This window comes from Eleutherodactylus coqui, chromosome 12, assembly GCF_035609145.1.
Source record: "Eleutherodactylus coqui strain aEleCoq1 chromosome 12, aEleCoq1.hap1, whole genome shotgun sequence".
In the NCBI taxonomy this organism is placed as follows: domain Eukaryota; kingdom Metazoa; phylum Chordata; class Amphibia; order Anura; family Eleutherodactylidae; genus Eleutherodactylus; species Eleutherodactylus coqui.
The window spans coordinates 114,382,432-114,395,756 of NC_089848.1; the positions used below are offsets into that span (position 1 = coordinate 114,382,432).

The following is a 13,325-nucleotide window of genomic DNA, read 5'->3' on the forward strand; positions in this document are numbered from 1 at the left end:
TGACAACCAGCACAGTTACCACAAGGACTGTCCCCAGCTTTCCAAGGCTGCTGAACAGCGGAATGACACTGCATAGTCAAACTATTCAGCTCCCCGAGCTTCAATGATGGCCATACTTGTTGACACCCAGCTTTCCCAGTAGCAGAGAGAAATCCGAAAACGGTCAATGAGAATTATCATAAGATGACTAGTAAGGTGCAGAGGCTCGATAGGCTGAAAGTGAAGGGTTAATCCAGGTCCCCACACCCAGCGGGGTGACGATCCTTCTCAGGTAGCAAATGAGGCCCTGCACAGCGCCGCCGCTCCATCCACTGTCTGCGGCCGAGTCGTACGATATACCATGTCCGTCGCAGCCGCATTACTAACACCTCAGATTCTCAGGAGAACAACTTTGTTCAAGGAGTGACAGTCATAACTGTCCCAATATTATATAGACCACCGATTTGCTTCAAAGCGGCTCCTAAGTGGCAGTCTTCACTGCACTTCCGGCATTCTATTCATTCACATCCGCGCCATTTCAACTGACAAATGCCGGATGGAAACTGAACGGAAGCGCCGTCATATGACTGTTGGGCAGGGCTAGCCGATGTGAGCGAGCCCTGAATGGCTGAAGGGAACGGTATAAGACGCCGAAGATCCGCGCCACATACTGTAGCTTTATTACAGAGTGCCTAACGGCTGCATGCAGCGCTCCGTGCGCTCCGCCGGCCAGAGCTATTTGTGCTGCGACCTTGCTAGCGGTCATCTGCTGAAGGTCAGTGAAGGAGCTGGCAAGACGCAGCCAGGGAGTGACCAGCGGGGCCGCGCCGGGGCTCCGTGACTTGGAAGGAGACCAGCATGTAGGGGAGGGGGGTAAGGACATAGCTGGCGGTGCCATCACGCTCAGACTAATGTCGCCATCGTAAGAAGTTAGATTTGTAATCGTGGTTCCTCGCAGCGACATTCCTCCAGTGCAGCCACGTGGCAGCCATGATGTGTGCAGGTGCGAGGGGAGCAGTCTACTTGTTGCTACCCGTCTGTGCGACTGGACGGAGGACTGCGCCCACAACCCTCCGGCTAAGATCCCAAGCTAGAGGCTGTATCCAAGCCATCGTGTGCGATACTGTCTGCTGAGCCCCCGTATCTAATCCTATGTGTGATACATGATTCCACTGCTGTGTGAAGAATGTGCAGCCATGGATAGAATGGTGACTCTTCACAGTGAACCTGCGCTGCGCCGTCCGCGCTCGCCGCAGAGTATTCAGGTGTTGTGAGGATGAGCCGCTGCCTCCTCATTCCAGACAAGACGCAGCACATCTGCCCCGATACCTCCTGAGGCGGAGGACTCCACATTCCACCTGTTCCACTCACACACGGGGCGGCCGCAGAGAGAGGCGGAGGACCGCCGGCGGATCAGCCCGGCCTCCCAGGCACAAGTGTATCACATGCTGAGAACAGATCCGTGACGTATCCAAGGGCAACAGAAACGAACGTGTCTGCCAGCAGATAGGCAGCTTCAAGGGAGAGAAAACAACCCCGGATGTTATTACAGAGCGCGGCCAACACGCCACGAGTATTACAGACTGTCCAGGAATTTACTGACGGCTGGAGACCCGGGCATCGTATACCTCGAAGGGTGACCGCGCATGCGCCAATCAGCCATCGCAACTAAACACCTGCCTAATATTGTAGGTCATCTTCGTGCTCTTCCCCCTTAAGGTATTCTTCACACTGGCGATCGCGATTTTGCCGTGAGAAAAATCGCAATGGTGTTCAGGCATTTTTTTAAATCGCTGCGTGTCCTATTTTCTCGCGGCCCTCGGAGAGCATCGCCCATCGTTTTCTATGAAACAGTGAAACACTTCGCATGCCGTGTGATGTGACGTTTCCAACTGAAATCAATGGGAAACACTTGCCAACCCTCCAACACGCGGGAGACAAGCGCCTGAGTATCGCAATTTCACTGAAGTGCTGCAAGGCGTTTTTGCATGAAACATACGGGTAAAACAAACATGACCAACCGCGATGTCGGGCTCGCCAACATGCGTTCTTCACAGCGAGGCAAAGCATTTTTGATTAAAAAACGCATTGCGCGCCTTCTGAAAAATTGTGATCCTCACACAGAAATAGAATTGCGTTTCCCACTGACTTTAATCCCATGGCACTCACATGCACATCGCACGACGCGTTGCAAGGGAATGCCAAAGGATAGAGCATGCAGCGCTTTTTTTCTCTCGCAGCGTTGCCGAAGGGTAAAAAAACCAAGACATCACTAGTGTGAATGAATCCATATTGACGCATTATGTGCGGATCACATCGCACAAAACTCACATGAGAATATCGTTTGTGTGAATAAGCCCCGAGGCTGGGTCGCATATTTCGGTGCGGATTCACCCGCTCATGGAGAAGAAGTGAATATCGCTGCGGAAAGGGCAAGAAAATTGACGTGCTGTGTAATTAAATTCCGCACCACATGTCAACGTCCGGACGGGTTTTGTGCGGATTATTTCCGCAGCTTGTGGGCGAGATTTTCTTAATCTCATCCTCTTTGCTGCTACTGGAAATGCAGCAGAATCTCCATGCGGAGGGTCCACACGGAATTCTGCAGCAAATCCACCCCATCTCCCCCCCCCCCCCGTTGAGCTAGGTATACACATATTCCTTGTTGATAATTGGCGCCATTTTGGTTTTCTTTGTACACCAGTACGACGTTTATAGGCGAACAGAAAAAAAAACTAAATCCGCATCCGCGCTGCGCCCTGCGGACAATTCCGTCCCGTGTGAAAGGTCCCACAAACCATAAAGCAGCACCAGTAAAATAACAAGCACCACATTCTCTCTGTTCCCTTCTGGCTCCATCCCAGTTTATAGCGGATGGGAACTACAAGTACCAGCATAGTAGGTGAAGTCACTGAAGGCCATGCAAGCACTTGTAGTTGCACATCACATGGTAGAGCGGAGCCAGCAGCAGGGAGCGCACACACACCTGCAGCAGGTACTGGCGCTGCTTCCTCCCTGTAGCTGAGTTGGCCCGGCGCTGCAGCCGCAGCCTCTTTATAAATAGGATTGTTTGATTTATGACATCACAGGAGTTCAGTGCAGCCAACGCACAGGAACCCGTCTGCACCAGGATTCACAGGCGCCAAGTCAGAGAGGCGAAAGTAAAGTGAAACGAGTTGATGAGGCACTAAACATGGCCGCTCACCGCTACGTGCCTCATACTCCCAGATCCACACTTCTATTGGGTTAGAATACAAAAAAGTTACAGAACTTTTAGTATCAACCTGTCACCATTTTCAAGATCTCTGCTTCCTGCAAGTGAATAAGAACAGTAGGAGGCTGTACAGACCCAATACGTCTCACAGCCGATTGCAAATGGTGCTTTATTCAACAGTACTGACCATGTAATAAAAACGACAGGGAATGGCCACTTTATTAGAGATCGCGTCCTTTTCATGATTGGAGCTTCCCTGGGTGGATATTAAACCCGTGACCCCGGAGTGCCGCATCCAATCAAGTGACAAGTTTATGTGGATCAGATCGAGTGCGAATCTACAATGGAAAGGGATCTGTGCAACTTCCACTGAGGGCCGGCCATCGGTGTAGACTAGAAGGAGGCAACCTTGTGGGGAGCGCTCCTGTACAGTAGTGTGGAGAGTATATGGAGAATGGTGCGATCGAGGAAAAACAGCCAACCAAATCACTAAAAGGGGGCAGAGGAAGATGTCACAAAGCGTTATGACGCACAGCCGAACACAACATTGGTGTCTGAACGCACAACTCGTCGTTCCTTAGTGCAATTACTGTCTAAGGCACACATGCCAAACATAAGGCCACCTGCACATGGACGGAATCCACGGCAGGTGTCCGCACCGTGGATCCGCAGCAAATACCGTCCATAGCGTGCTATGGGAAATCGATTTTTTCTGCACACAAGCGGAAATCAATTGCGATTTTCGCTCGCAGAGGAAAAAAAACAAAACAACAGCATGCTCCATTTTTGCATGCATTCTGCGCAGGCAGCTTCCATTGAAGTCAATGGAAGCCGTCCGACCCACGACATTGCAGAAAGGTTGTGCGTAACCGCGTCATCATCGAGCGATGGCGCGGGAAAAATAAATATTTGAAAATCTGTACTGCGCATATCCGACGGCGAGCCACCGGGGCCATCCATAGTATAGATGAAAATAAAAGACGACAGGATCACCGGCCGCGGTCAATGGCGAAATCCACTGCAGGAACCTGCATGCAGAATCAGACTCAGGCCTAAGGCCTGTGGAATAAATTTGGCCCGCCACCCCATTTTTGGTTGCTGTATGGCCAGCGGGCCACATAACAGGCATTCCATTCACCCAGCCTGCAGTTGCAGTCTGGCGGTGGCAGTGCAGAGTCTGACCGCTGAGCTCTCCCTCCTGGGGGCTGTGTGCACCGTCCTGATGTCGAGTGGAGAGGTCAGCGGTTACAGACTTGGCAACAGCTGCCGCTGCCACATCGGGGCTGCAAGATGGGTGAGTGGAATGCCTGTATATATGCTGCCTGACCAAAGACAAATTTGATGAATGAGGAGGGGCTTTGCTATTACTGCTGGGAGCCACCAACGTAGGGGACGCTATTACTGCTGGGAGCCACCAACGTAGGGGACGCTATTACTGCTGGGAGCCACCAACGTAGGGGACGCTATTACTGCTGGGAGCCACCAACGTAGGGGACGCTATTACTGCTGGGAGCCACCAACGTAGGGGACGCTATTACTGCTGGGAGCCACCAACGTAGGGGACGCTATTACTACTGGGAGCCACCAACGTAGGGGACGCTATTACTACTGGGAGCCACCAACGTAGGGGACGCTATTACTACTGGGAGCCACCAACGTAGGGGACGCTATTACTACTGGGAGCCACCAACGTAGGGGACGCTATTACTACTGGGAGCCACCAACGTAGGGGACGCTATTACTACTGGGAGCCACCAACGTAGGGGACGCTATTACTACTGGGAGCCACCAACGTAGGGGACGCTATTACTACTGGGAGCCACCAACGTAGGGGACGCTATTACTACTGGGAGCCACCAACGTAGGGGACGCTATTACTACTGGGAGCCACCAACGTAGGGGACGCTATTACTACTGGGAGCCACCAACGTAGGGGACGCTATTACTACTGGGAGCCACCAACGTAGGGGACGCTATTACTACTGGGAGCCACCAACGTAGGGGACGCTATTACTACTGGGAGCCACCAACGTAGGGGACGCTATTACTACTGGGAGCCACCAACGTAGGGGACACTATTACTACTGGGAGCCACCAACGTAGGGGATACTATTACTACTGGGAGCCACCAACGTAGGGGATACTATTACTACTGGGAGCCACCAACGTAGGGGATACTATTACTACTGGGAGCCACCAACGTAGGGGATACTATTACTACTGGGAGCCACCAACGTAGGGGATACTATTACTACTGGGAGCCACCAACGTAGGGGATACTATTACTACTGGGAGCCACCAACGTAGGGGATACTATTACTACTGGGAGCCACCAACGTAGGGGATGCTATTACTACTGGGAGCCACCAACGTAGGGGATGCTATTACTACTGGGAGCCACCAACATAGGGGATACTATTACTACTGGGAGCCACCAACATAGGGGATGCTATTACTACTGGGGCCACCAACATAGGGGATGCTATTACTACTGGGGCCACCAACATAGGGGATGCTATTACTACTGGGGCCACCAACGTAGGGGATGCTATTACTACTGGGAGCCACCAACGTAGGGGATGCTATTACTACTGGGAGCCACCAACGTAGGGGACGCTATTACTACTGGGAGCCACCAACGTAGGGGACGCTATTACTACTGGGGCCACCAACGTAGGGGATACGATTACTACGGGAGCCACCAACGTAGGGGATACGATTACTACTGGAGCCACCAACGTAGGGGATACTATAACTACTGGGAGCCACCAACGTAGGGGATACTATTACTACGGGAGCCACCAACGTAGGGGATACGATTACTACTGGGAGCCACCAACGTAGGGGATACTATTACTACTGGGAGCCACCAACGTAGGGGATACTATTACTACTGGGAGCCACCAACGTAGGGGATACTATTACTACTGGGAGCCACCAACGTAGGGGATACTATTACTACTGGGAGCCACCAACGTAGGGGATACTATTACTACTGGGAGCCACCAACGTAGGGGATGCTATTACTACTGGGAGCCACCAACGTAGGGGATACTATTACTACGGGAGCCACCAACGTAGGGGATACGATTACTACTGGAGCCACCAACGTAGGGGACGCTATTACTACTGGGGCCACCAACGTAGGGGACGCTATTACTACTGGGGCCACCAACGTAGGGGATACGATTACTACGGGAGCCACCAACGTAGGGGATACGATTACTACTGGAGCCACCAACGTAGGGGATACTATAACTACTGGGAGCCACCAACGTAGGGGATACTATTACTACGGGAGCCACCAACGTAGGGGATACGATTACTACTGGGAGCCACCAACGTAGGGGATACTATTACTACTGGGAGCCACCAACGTAGGGGATACTATTACTACTGGGAGCCACCAACGTAGGGGATACTATTACTACTGGGAGCCACCAACGTAGGGGATACTATTACTACTGGGAGCCACCAACGTAGGGGATACTATTACTACTGGGAGCCACCAACGTAGGGGATACTATTACTACTGGGAGCCACCAACGTAGGGGATACTATTACTACGGGAGCCACCAACGTAGGGGATACGATTACTACTGGAGCCACCAACGTAGGGGATACGATTACTACTGGAGCAACCATGGGGAACGCCCTTACTATACAGTCTTACAATTACAATCAGCCCTTGGAAAGCAATCATAAGGCTGATGTGGCCCTCGGTGACGAGGAGGTTGACACTCCTGATCTAAGACAACCAGAAAGACAAAACTCCAACGGCAAAAAGAGCATAAAAATTGGATCACTGAGCTGTAAAAAAAACATCTCCTGGTCAGAGGAGTTCAGATTCCTGCCGATGGGAGGTCAGAATTTGACGCAAGCAGCATGAATCAATGACCCCTTCCTGTCAGAACATGTCAGGACCATATAATCAGCTCTCCTGTCCGCACGGGCCACCATTCCCGCTGAACAATTTCTATACCCAAGAGAATTCACGCCACAACAAACTGAAGATGGTCCAACGCTCTACTAGATGGGGCTCTCTAATTCAATGTATCTATCAGTGCAGGTAATGTATCAATCTGAAGTTCAGCCCGTTTAGCTCACAGAGGATTGTCTATGGAGTGTTAGCTCCATACAGGTTTTCAGCCCCTGGATGTAACCAGGAATGTCCTTGCTCACTGACAGCAAGCGGAGGTCTTGAAAATTGAAAGTATATTTTATCCTTATGAACCCTTTATTGTCTCACATTCCATTTATGGAATGATCCAATTAAAGAGACAGTGCTCTAATTCATCAGCTACGCTTGGTTGGTAGAAGAATAGCTTGTAAAATGCTGCAAGAATCTATAGAAAGTGAAGGCGGACTGATGAGTCACACAGGGACCTGCTGGGACAAGCTGAGCCTTATCTTATCAGGTCCCAACAATGCAGTCAGCTGCGCCCATCCAGCCAGGAGGCCTGAAGAGGACGGATCCCGAGGCACAGCCAGTCATCCCACTGAACAAAAGGCTGACAGGTGGGGACAAATGCCTGCATTCAGCTCCCCAGAAAAGGAGTAGAGAACCTCCCCAAAGTCCCCATTATCAGGAACTAACCTGCTAGTCGGGTCAGTGAAATCTACTAGTCCAGAATTTCTGATAGTATAGGTGGAATTAAACAGATATAAAAAAGGGGAAGGGGCTACAAGTCACAGCTACATATAACAATACTGCTATTATTCTCTGGTGTCAGTCATTTTCTCCAAACACTGCAGGTCTATGGCCTTAATTCCTATAAAACGTGGAATATCCTGGTGTGCCCATATACTGGAGGTTTATAGCAAGTTGTTCCATAGAAGGTGCAGATTATACGAGATGGCTATAATGCGGGGAGCGACCCCCAATCTTTTGTTCTGCGGTTGCACGTGTGTTTAGAAGTAGAATGGTATGGATCTTCATAAAGTCATGACAAGTAACCAGTATATTGCTGGAGCCTATGGGATGTCACGTCACATCCTGTACGTCCTGGAAGTTGTGGATCAGACAGATGTGGGGAAGGATTCCGTGCTCCTTGTAGACACTTCCAAGGTGGACAGCCGTGACGCAAGCACCCTGACCGTGATCACACATGTCCATACATACCGAGCTGTGAGGTCCTGTGCGATCCCTTCCATCATGGCCAGCAGGAACCTGCCCTACAGTCGCTCCTCTGTGCGATGGGACTATTCTCCACATCCCGCTCACATCCATGAGCTTTGAGCACCCATCAGCCCATCACTGCCCAGTGGTCCTTCCTTGGACTATTCTGCTAGATACTAACCACTACCTGCCGCTTCGATACAATTTGCCCCTTGGCAGTCGCTCACACCCTTCCACGTCTCATCACCCGCCTTCCAATCCCTCAACTTCAAGACCTGCGGGGCGTCACACATGCCGGTTCTGTTCAGCTTTTATACAATTTTTGAAGCCAGAAATCAGGTGTAGATAAGAGAGCCCAAGTGTAAGGGGCGGATTTACGCCTGTTAATCACAATAGGTTGCATGAGCGGAGAAGAAGGCAGCGTGCTCTACTTGTGTGCATCTGCATACCAAAGGTCCCCATAGAAGTCTATGGAGGTGTGCAAAACGCAACTAATTACGTAATTCCGCTGGAAAAAGAACACGTCTAGAACTCATTACACTGAATAGCCATTTAATTCGGGTTTTCGCCGTGTCCCAAACGCAAAAAGGTGCAGTAAAATACGCCAATACGCACGCAAAACATCGTTTATAGCACAGATACATTGAGTCACGCGTCATTGCGCATCCGTCCCGCTGATGGAGCTGCACTTTCACAGGCGGTTTTCCTCTGCAAGTTTTGTGTATATGAGAAACACACAAAAAAAACTAAATAGTGTATGCTGCGGTATCGCACGCTTCATTCTACTGTATGCAAGACCGCAGAAAATACGTCCATTATTTACTACGGACGATTTGAATATCGCATCGCACTGGCGTGTACATGTTAGTTTCAAGCGAGTGCGATGCGATGCTTACATTTTTTTCTCGCCGGACACATTGCACTCGCAGTGAACACTGCAGGTTAAGCGCCCGCCATCAGTCCGCGTCTCTCAAACTAGTGTCACATTCGCCTGCGTAAATACAACGTAAAAGGCCAGAAAGTCCGTCTCCTCTTCTCTGTGACAATCCCCCTGACTGCTGCCCTTTATACCCCACCGCCGACAGGCGCCATTGTGACCACATCATCACTGACATTCACTTCACCTGTCAGTGTTATTGCTGGCATGTAGGTGACTGTTATATACACATCTGAGGTAAACCTATAGGCATCTACACGCGTCTGGGGTCTATATAATCGGTCCATACAGGGTAAACCTATAGGCATATACACGCGTCTGGGGTCTATATAATCGGTCCATACGGGGTAAACCTATAGGCATATACACGCGTCTGGGGTCTATATAATCGGTCCATACGGGGTGAACCTATATGCATATACACGCGTCTGGGGTCTATATATAATCGGTCCATACGGGGTGAACCTATATGCATATACACGCGTCTGGGGTCTATATATAATCGGTCCATACGGGGTGAACCTATAGGCATATACACGCGTCTGGGGTCTATATAATCGGTCCATACGGGGTGAACCTATAGGCATATACACGCGTCTGGGGTCTATATAAACGGTCCATACGGGGTGAACCTATATGCATATACACGTCTGGGGTCTATATAATCGGTCCATACGGGGTGAACCTATATGCATATACACGCGTCTGGGGTCTATATAATCCGTCCATACGGGGTGAACCTATAGGCATATACACGCGTCTGGGGTCTATATAATCGGTCCATACGGGGTGAACCTATAGGCATATACACGCTTCTGGGGTCTATATAATCGGTCCATACGGGGTGAACCTATAGGCATATACACGCTTCTGGGGTCTATATAATCGGTCCATACGGGGTGAACCTATAGGCATATACACGCGTCTGGGGTCTATATAAACGGTCCATACGGGGTGAACCTATATGCATATACACGCGTCTGGGGTCTATATAATCGGTCCATACGGGGTGAACCTATATGCATATACACGCGTCTGGGGTCTATATAATCGGTCCATACGGGGTGAACCTATAGGCATATACACGCGTCTGGGGTCTATATAATCGGTCCATACGGGGTGAACCTATAGGCATATACACGCGTCTGGGGTCTATATAATCGGTCCATACGGGGTGAACCTATAGGCATATACACGCGTCTGGGGTCTATATAATCGGTCCATACGGGGTGAACCTATAGGCATATACACGCATCTGGGGTCTATATAATCGGTCCATACGGGGTGAACCTATATGCATATACACGCGTCTGGGGTCTATATAATCGGTCCATACGGGGTGAACCTATATGCATATACACGCGTCTGGGGTCTATATAATCGGTCCATACGGGGTGAACCTATATGCATATACACGCGTCTGGGGTCTATATAATCAGCCCATACAGGGTGAACCTATAGGCATATACACGCGTCTGGGGTCTATACAGGGTGAACCTATATGCATATACACGTGTCTGGGGTCTATATAGGGTGAACCTATATGCATATACACGTGTCTGGGGTCTATATAATCAGCCCATACAGGGTGAACCTATATGCATATACACGTGTCTGGGGTCTATATAATCGGCCCATACTGGGTGAACCTATAGGCATATACACACACACACGTCTGGGGTCTATATAAAATCGGTCCATACAGGGTGAACCTATAGGCATATACCCGCGTCTGGGGTCTATATAATCATCCTATACAGGTTTAGCATATAGGAGATGAATATCATATAGCTGACCATTATACAGGTAGTCAGATCCAGCGCTATATGTCAGTACTGATATCCTATATAGAAGTAACTATAGCATACTTCTATAGGAAGGCATGGATGCGCTATATGATGATATGGCACACGGGGGCCACGAAACTGGGATTTCATTTTTATGTTGTGTCCCCTGGAAGAGAGAGTAAAACCCAATGGAAAAGTTGAAGAATAGCTGCCCCCGATATATCGTGACAGCTTCACCCACCGGAGGCGGGCGGCACCGCTAATATCTCACTTAATTATCACATGTACTAACGATGTAGAACACAATCAGACGCTGACCGACAGTCACATGACCCTACAACAAATTAGACGATGGCGAGCAATCCACCGGTGTATATACAATGTAACTCCACGTGTACCCCAATATTCTGCCAGTCACCCCAAGAATGAGTGTAAAATGTAAGATTTGGGGGAATCCTTGTCCACATATGGGAGCTTCATCCATGTACAGCCATGAAGGGGTTAACTCCGCTCTTATCGGGGTCTCAGCTAATAGCAGGTGCTGCGGAGGACAAAGAATAAGTCAGGGAAGGGTTAACATCTGACCCCCCAATACCTGGGGAGCACAATCCAGGGGTCCACAAAGTTAGTAGAGGAAGGGGGCAGCCTGGACACCTGCCCCCAGTGGCAGGGGCTGTAATGGGGACCCCCATCCCTGCACCCCCTTTGTCTCATGCCGATAGTACGTAGAACAAAGAACACCTGCCCGGTCCGGGGGTCTCCGCAGGAGGGGTCTGATCACAGCTGGGGGACCCCCGGACGATCAGCTCCATAGCAGATACCTGGAGAAGTTGTGTGCAGTCGGGGGGCTGCAGGGACCCCCACCCCGTCATTAACCTGGGCAGCCTGCACTTCCTGACAATGAGGGGCGCCGCCCCCCAGGTACATGCGCCCCCTCCCCGCACAGGTGCATGCTGCAGCCCCTGCCTCTCTGCTTGCAGCTGTCACGTAGGGGCCCCCAGGGGCCACACTCACCTTGGTGAAGTAGAGAAGCCACAGTTCATAGAGCTTCTCCTTGGAAGCCATCCTCCCTGTACCCGCCTCTAGTCCAGGCTCTTGTCCCGGGGTCCCCCGGCTCTTGCCGGCACGATCAGGCTCCATGTCGCCCCATGGCAGGTGCGGGAGGGTCTGAGGCTCCGTCCCCGGGGAGGTGTGAGGCTCCGGGCACAGCGAGGTGCGAACTTCACTCCACCTCCTCCCGCCGCTCTGCCTGTCCTGGTACGAGGGCGACACCCCCGGCCGCTGCTGGTACTGCGGCGTCTATACTGTAGAATATCGAACGCAAATGAGGAGAAAAAGATCGAAATAAGGAGAAGAAAACTGAAAGAGACGTAAAAAAAGAAGGGGAAGCGATGGCATGAAGAAAAAGAAGAAGATGACTTCATTTATTTCTCCACTACTGAAAAGTGTCCTAGCCCAATAATCCGAAATATAGTGCAAGTTCAATAAACAGTCTACCTCTCATCACACCCCTCCAGCTTAATATAAGTTCAGCCCACATAATACCCCTATATAGTGCCCATACACATAACATATAGCGTCCATATAATAAAACCATATATTGTCCGTGTATTACTGCTATATGCAGCCCACAAACCACCATATAGTGCCCATAAAATACTGCCATATACATCCTTCATGCTACCAAATAGTGCCTATATGATATGAGCATATACAGCCTATATAATACCAGCATATGGTGCCCATTTAATACCGCCTTATAGTGTTCATGTATAACCACCATATAGTGCCCATAAAATACTTGCAGATACAGGACACATAATATTGCAATATACATACTACTAAATAGTGCTTATATAATACATGTGTATACAGCCTATATAATACCACCCTATAGTGCCCATTTAATACTGCCTCATAGTGTTCATGCATTACTGCTATATACAGCCCATAAACCACCATACAGTGCCCATATAATACTGACATTTACATCCTATGTACCTCCAAATAGTGCTATATAAGGGCTCCCACACACTTGCATTTTTTTAACGCTGCGTTCTTTGTTAACGCGATTGTCAATGGGACTTTCTAATGTTAAAAACGCAACACACAAAAAACGCAAGTGTGTGGGAGCCCTAAGGGCGAATACCCACTACGGTTCTTTTTCATTGCGAAATTCGCAGGTTTTTTTTTTTTCTCAAGGGGTCTATGGGACTTGTTAATGCTACAATCGCATCGCGCAAAATCGCAATTTCGCAGTAAATTGCAATTTTGCCGCGGCGCGTTTTT

The 13,325-nt window shown here is 49.9% G+C and overlaps 1 protein-coding gene across 3 annotated transcripts in view; it reads right to left on the bottom strand.

The window, feature by feature from the left end:
- NBEAL2 (neurobeachin like 2) overlaps positions 1-12,241 on the bottom strand; it is a 124,627-nt gene extending 112,386 nt beyond the window's left edge. For all 3 annotated transcript variants that reach the window (XM_066585250.1, XM_066585247.1, XM_066585246.1), the window contains exon 1: positions 12,051-12,241. In XM_066585250.1, the coding sequence (XP_066441347.1) occupies positions 12,051-12,176 (126 nt within the window). In that variant the 5' untranslated portion in view covers positions 12,177-12,241. The remainder of the gene's footprint in view (positions 1-12,050) is intronic.
- Between the last annotated feature and the right edge of the window lie 1,084 nt (positions 12,242-13,325).